Raw genomic sequence first — 2,959 nt, forward strand, 5'->3', positions numbered from 1 at the left:
TACACCACCGGAGGGGTCAGTTGTTTTTACAACGTCTAAGTGAGCCTACGTAGCTATGAGGTTGTGAGAGACAACCGTCGGCATGCATGCCGGACAAAAGATCAATGTTATGACACAGCCTCCGAGTTATGCATGGGACACGTCGCCACGACCATGCTCTGACGTTGGAGCAACGTTGGGCCTCGAACGTCCTTCTCACGTCGATTTGCATATCTACCCATTGTCCATGGAGTCCCGTACGAAACCATGCCTGCTGAGATGCAAAACGCGGCATGACGCGACGCGACGCGACACGACACGACACGTTCCAAAGCACCAGAGCGCGACATAACGGTCTAATATACGACATTCCTCACACTCTGCTGCCCATGGAGGACTCCCAAGATGAATACACCCCCACTCAGGCATACGATGACTGGCCCGCCTTGTCTCCATTGGCGCGCAAACGGCCACGACGCTCGGCGAGCGATACATGCGGTGTTCTCACCGCCCTGTAAGTCTGTTCGCGGTTCTGTAGTCCATTGCCTCCGTTCGCTCATCAAACACATCTTTATAAACAGTCAATTTGGATTAGGTGGAGCACTGGACTCGCAGACCACCGATACACAGTATCTTGAGGCGCTTACCGTGTCGCCCAAACGTACGTATTTTCATGCCTGCTGGTATATTATCACGTTTCTGCTTTTTAAACTCGCTTGCCGCGATTCACAGTGACTGCCCCTACCAAACCTACCAAGCGCGAGGCGCTCGAGACGAAGCACGCGTTACCTTCAAGTAAGTTGTGCACATCCATACTCACTGGCTCGATTGTTGACTGCAAGATATTCGATAGAGTCTGTACCGGTGAGGTCGAACGACTCTGAGTGCGCGCGATGCCGTGAACTACAGAACAAGATTGCCGCACTTACGCAAGAGCTCAAGAACTCGAACGGTCTACCACCTCGCGAGGTACACTCCGCCTGGTACTACAAAACCATGTACCATGCGGAAATGGCCAAGACCGACGCTCTCACATCTGCCCTGGAGCGATGCGGTGGCGATATCCCTCTTGAGGAGCAGTCGCAAGAAGAGTTCCTGAGCCCTTCTCCCATCAGGAAGAGGACTGCAAAAGCTTCGTCTGTGAAGCCTGAGGGTATCGATCTGCCGCCCTTTTTCTTCTTGTGACCTAACATAGTATCTATTACCAATATGTACTCTTGTGTTGTTTCCAATGCCATGTAGCCGTCCGTTTGAATTGTAACATATCAGCCACACAAACGTGGCAAGCTTTGTGCATGTGCCGAAACTGCCCCCTTGGTCTGCTGCCCCTCTCCGACGCTCTTCCTGTCTCGGATAACGGAATGGCAGATAAACTTCAAAGGCCTCAAGGTATGTACACATTCCTTCATCACTGATTCAGGGAGCTTGATGATCACTCTCTTACCCAGATTTTGAGCTCGACGGAAAATTTGGGCGGTGCAAGGTCTGCCAAAGCAGTGACCTTTCAAGCAGTCAAGCTAGTCAAGGATGGACGCTGGTCAAGACCCTCCCGGCGCATGAACTTCGTCCAAGTCATCAAACTCGGTTGAGCATACATCTCGCTCGGATAGCTCGTGAACGTGCCGAGTCGGAGCATCTGCGACAACAGAAGTATACAGTCATGGTAGAAGACGTACCGGATATGGGTGACAGCTGGCTTACCTCTGCCCAAGACTGGAGGAACCGAGAGGCGAACGTACCGCAACTATCCGATGATATGCGCGCTGCTATTTCGGGCGAGGTCGTGTTCACTGCAGGCAACGACGTTCATGACCCTTTGGCTGATTCACTCCAGGAGGCCCTGGCTGGTGTCCCTCTCTTCGACGCTGCAGCAGGGCTCTGGCAAGGTGACGATGAAGCGCCGCTGCCAGATGTTATCCTGCCCGAAGATGATGATGTCGTTACGCACGAAGGTGAGTCACTTAACCCCTACCGGCATTAAAAATCGCTGCTAACTTCCTCTCATACTAGGGGACTCTCCGATTGATGCACTCACACCCCAGGATATCGCGGACTTGTACTTTGGAGCTGCTGAATCGTCACCGGATCTCTTCCCATACCCGAATAAAGCTGTGAGTGATCATTTTCATCGTTTTCGCTCGTGAAATGCTCACCTTGCGCTGCCAGATGCTGAAGACTGACATCTTGTTCAGCTCACCCCGCCTGCGCTTTTCACGATCGCAACAACAGGCTGTGCTCGCATGGGGACGTGAGCTGGGCGCCAAGAATGTCCCGACGCTACATGCTCTCCACAGATTCCAGTCCGAGGCTCTCGATGCCGTCGGTAATCCCACAGTGAAGGTTACGGCGGCATCCGGGAATGTGTTCTACATGAATGAGGTTACAAAGGCCATCGCGAAGGTACGCAAAGACTCGCTGACACGTATGAACTGACTATGGATTGATGTCATCTGATCCCTCCTCTCAGGACTATACGCACCCTGCAACCCGGAGTCTGATTCACGCGTACCCAGAGTACACACCCAATGCCGTCTCTGAAGTGTGGCAGGCAGAGAAGTGGCTTGTCGAGGCTCCAGACCACCTCCTGACACCGATGATTCGCCAAGATAATCAGGACTATTACACTAATGAACTGGCACATTGCAGCGATGATAGTTGGTTCATTCCGACGCGATTCTTCGAACACGCTGGCCAAATGATGGCAGTCGGACACGATGCCATTCCTTCCTCAGTACGTTACTCATTTGTCTCTCGATATGATTGCAGCAATGATGTGCGATGCGTGCATCTGCGCTATTAGAATGGCTTAATAGTGGTCGAACAAAAGAGTGTCAAGGAGTGTAAACTTTTCACAGATAATTGGCCGCAGATTGAAGACAGATACCAAACAGCTGAGCTATTTGCGGGTGCGTATGATCACTGGGGTTATTTGCAACACTACAACTTATGGCATCTCCAGATGTATCAAAGTCCTATGCTG

At 51.9% G+C, this 2,959-nt stretch overlaps 2 protein-coding genes across 2 annotated transcripts; both read left to right on the forward strand.

Annotated features, from left to right (window-relative positions):
- Nucleotides 1-368: 368 nt before the first annotated feature.
- On the forward strand, nucleotides 369-1,282 carry GLOTRDRAFT_141654 (uncharacterized protein; the record flags this gene model as incomplete). Its single annotated transcript, XM_007873463.1, has 4 exons — nucleotides 369-493; nucleotides 561-640; nucleotides 712-774; nucleotides 833-1,282. The coding sequence occupies 4 exons, from the start codon at nucleotides 369-371 to the stop codon at nucleotides 1,162-1,164; spliced, it is 600 nt and encodes a 199-aa protein (XP_007871654.1). The 3' UTR covers nucleotides 1,165-1,282.
- Nucleotides 1,283-1,639: 357 nt separating this feature from the next.
- On the forward strand, nucleotides 1,640-2,779 carry GLOTRDRAFT_134493 (uncharacterized protein; the record flags this gene model as incomplete). The annotated part of the gene is made up of 4 exons (XM_007873464.1): nucleotides 1,640-1,931; nucleotides 1,990-2,090; nucleotides 2,146-2,379; nucleotides 2,447-2,779. The coding sequence occupies 4 exons, from the start codon at nucleotides 1,640-1,642 to the stop codon at nucleotides 2,777-2,779; spliced, it is 960 nt and encodes a 319-aa protein (XP_007871655.1).
- Between the last annotated feature and the right edge of the window lie 180 nt (nucleotides 2,780-2,959).

Source organism: Gloeophyllum trabeum (assembly GCF_000344685.1).
Source record: "Gloeophyllum trabeum ATCC 11539 unplaced genomic scaffold GLOTRscaffold_00226, whole genome shotgun sequence".
Taxonomy (NCBI): Eukaryota; Fungi; Basidiomycota; class Agaricomycetes; order Gloeophyllales; family Gloeophyllaceae; genus Gloeophyllum; species Gloeophyllum trabeum.